At 46.4% G+C, this 2,767-nt stretch overlaps 1 protein-coding gene across 1 annotated transcript in view; it reads left to right on the forward strand.

Annotated features, from left to right (window-relative positions):
• The first annotated feature begins 328 nt into the window (after window positions 1–328).
• Window positions 329–2,767, forward strand: part of LOC101851224 — a 4,093-nt gene continuing 1,654 nt past the window's right edge. Inside the window, exons 1-4 of the mRNA XM_005108839.3 lie at window positions 329–527; window positions 1,208–1,341; window positions 1,789–2,022; window positions 2,466–2,666. Of these exons, the coding sequence (XP_005108896.1) occupies window positions 417–527; window positions 1,208–1,341; window positions 1,789–2,022; window positions 2,466–2,666 (680 nt within the window). The 5' untranslated portion in view covers window positions 329–416. The remainder of the gene's footprint in view (window positions 528–1,207; window positions 1,342–1,788; window positions 2,023–2,465; window positions 2,667–2,767) is intronic.

Consider the following 2,767-nt stretch of genomic DNA (forward strand, 5'->3'; position numbering starts at 1 on the left):
AATGTGCGGGAGGCACAACATCACTACTTATCTGACTTACTGCCCTGCCCGCCCCCCCGACCCCCCGTAGACGGCGCCAGGGGGGGAGGAAGGGGGGGCGAGAATTAAGAGGCTTCCCTGAGAAAAAAAAAAAGTTTTTAGTCCTCTTTTATCCCCTTCCCCACTCCTCCACACCTTCCCGCTTTTATTCCTGTATCTTCAACCCCCTTTCCACCCCCCCTCCCAAAAAAATAAAAAAATAAAAAAATAATAATAATAAAATTCCCACAAAAAAATCGATCTCACCCATACCCACCATCCATTTACTCCTCCCCCCCCCTCAGGAATTTAACAACCAGTGTAGCCCTGCAGTAGAACAAAACACTCCCCCCACTGACGGAAGTGGAACCTCGCGTACACCAGACAGAGATGACCGGATGTGCAAGAGAAAACCTCTGCTTAGGGGGCGTGGCCCGTCTGACTTCACATCTCGGAAATGGCAAAACCAGCGAATGAGCAGTTTCCGTACCCGCAATGCCGACGACAAAGTAAGAAGGCTCTCTTATGGCAACCCATTTTCTCACTAATTTTACCTCTGAAAACAGGTGACCCCCACCTCCTTCATTCGCAAATACCTCAACTTGTATTCAAGATAAATGGACATTTTTTTCAACCAAATAAAGACAAGATAACAAGCTTCAATATGATACCAATAACCCTAGGGCAATGAAGGATACAATGTATAAAGTACCAGCAGAGGTATTTGGTAAAAATTCTAGCTACACCATGAACTATCGCGTTTTGCCTGGATACTGTTACATGTTCAACAACTGCTACATCCCAAACGACACTGGTTCATTCTTTTGTCTCAGATCTTCGGCAGATGGACGTTAAATTCGGAGGTCCCGTTTTTCTGAATCAACTGTACGATGTTGAAAAGGGCGTTAAACCAACGCATTAATTTTAGGGGGGAGTGTTTTTATTTTTAATAAGAGTTTCATGGCACTTGCAACACAAATAGGTCAATTAATTATACGTTCCGAAGATTAGAGGTGTTAATACTAGGGAGTAATATATAAAGAAAAGAAGCAAAAGAGAAAAAAAAGTGATAAAGAGTTTTGATAGAAATAAAGGATCAGACCCAAGGACCTTAAAAAAGTATTAAACCTCCTCGATGGAACCACACAAGAGCACTCACCAACCACCCGATTTTTGTTGTATCCTGCAGCTCGCTGTAATTGGCTACCCGTTCCAGTTCTGTTTGTCTCTGGCCCCGCCACCAGAAATCGGGGACTACGAAGAGGACTATGGGAAACCGCTCATCGTGCTCTCTACAGAACCTGCGGTGCCCACATTGGGCAGGTAAGCCCTTTATTCTCTCCCAACTTAAAAAAGAACAATACAACTCAAAAGAGTGAGATGATAAGCACACACACACACACACACACACACACACACACACACACACACACACACACACACACACACACACACACACACACACACACACACACACACACACACACACACACACACACACACATACACACACACAAACAAAGAGAGAGAGAGAGAGAGAGAGAGAGAGAGAGAGAGAGAGAGAGAGAGAGAGAGAGAGAGAGAGAGAGAGAGAGAGAGAGAGAGAGAGAGAGAGAAAGAAACACGCACACCCTCAATCTTATTTTTATGGGAGCACCCTGGAGGAGCTACTACGGTACTCTCGCAATCTCCAATCTTCGGCATTTTAATAACCTAATTCTATTGCAAATGTCGTAAAACGCCTACTAAAACAAACTCCCCTGTCCCCAGACCATACTCGTTATCCCAGTACCCAACAGCCAAGCACTTCATAGGAAGACACCGCTTCCTTCAGGAGAGATACGGCGACAGAACTTGTACGCAACCCTTCCTCCCTTTCCTGGTGAAGGAGGTATCTCCCGAGGTAGATGCCCTGAGGGATGTAGATCATCTGAGATGGCTGAGGAACCGTCGAGGATGGAAGCCAGGGAGACGACAGCAGCGCGGGGAGCGGAGACCTGTCCCGTAGGTGATTGTTTTACCTCCCCGGTGATGTTTAAGTCTGTCTGTCTCTGTCTCTGTCTCTGTCTCTGTCTCTGTCTCTGTCTCTGTCTCTGTCCTTGTCTCTGTCTCTGTCTCAGTCTCTGTCTCTGTCTCTGTCTCTGTCCTTGTCTCTGTCTCTGTCTCTGTTTCTGTCCCTGTTTCTGTCTATGTCTCTGTCTCTGTCTCTGTCTGTCTGTCTGTCTGTCTGTCTGTCTGTCTGTCTGTCTGTCTGTCTGTCTGCCTGTCTGTTCATCGTAGCAGAAAGACCAAGACACTCGATAAAAATATTCTTCCTTCTCGGGTCTCGTGCATACGACAGCTAAGAGATAGACCACTACTTCACAGACTCCGGTCTTAATTTGCTTTAGTTGGGAGTTAATTCTTGATTTCAAATACATGTGTTTGTTTCAATATTTCTACCCCAGGGAAAAACTATCTCCCCTAGATGGCCTGGAGCTCAATATGGCGCGTCCACGAGATGAAAAAGAGGAGGATGAGGAAGCGTTGAATAGCACAGGTCTTGGTGTGCCGAAGGTCAAGGCTGGGGCTGTACTGATTGAGGGAAAGGTCAAAGGTTGTGACCACAGGCGTGGGTGCGGTCGCCCAGTTGGATTTACACTGCTCAGGTGAGTATGGTTGTACGTGTGTGTGTGTGTGTGTGTGTGTGTGTGTGTGTGTATGTGTGTGTGTGTGTGTTTGTGTGTGTGTGTGTGTGTGTGTGTCTGTG

Source organism: Aplysia californica, unplaced genomic scaffold (genome assembly GCF_000002075.1).
Source record: "Aplysia californica isolate F4 #8 unplaced genomic scaffold, AplCal3.0 scaffold00726, whole genome shotgun sequence".
Classification (NCBI taxonomy): domain Eukaryota; kingdom Metazoa; phylum Mollusca; class Gastropoda; order Aplysiida; family Aplysiidae; genus Aplysia; species Aplysia californica.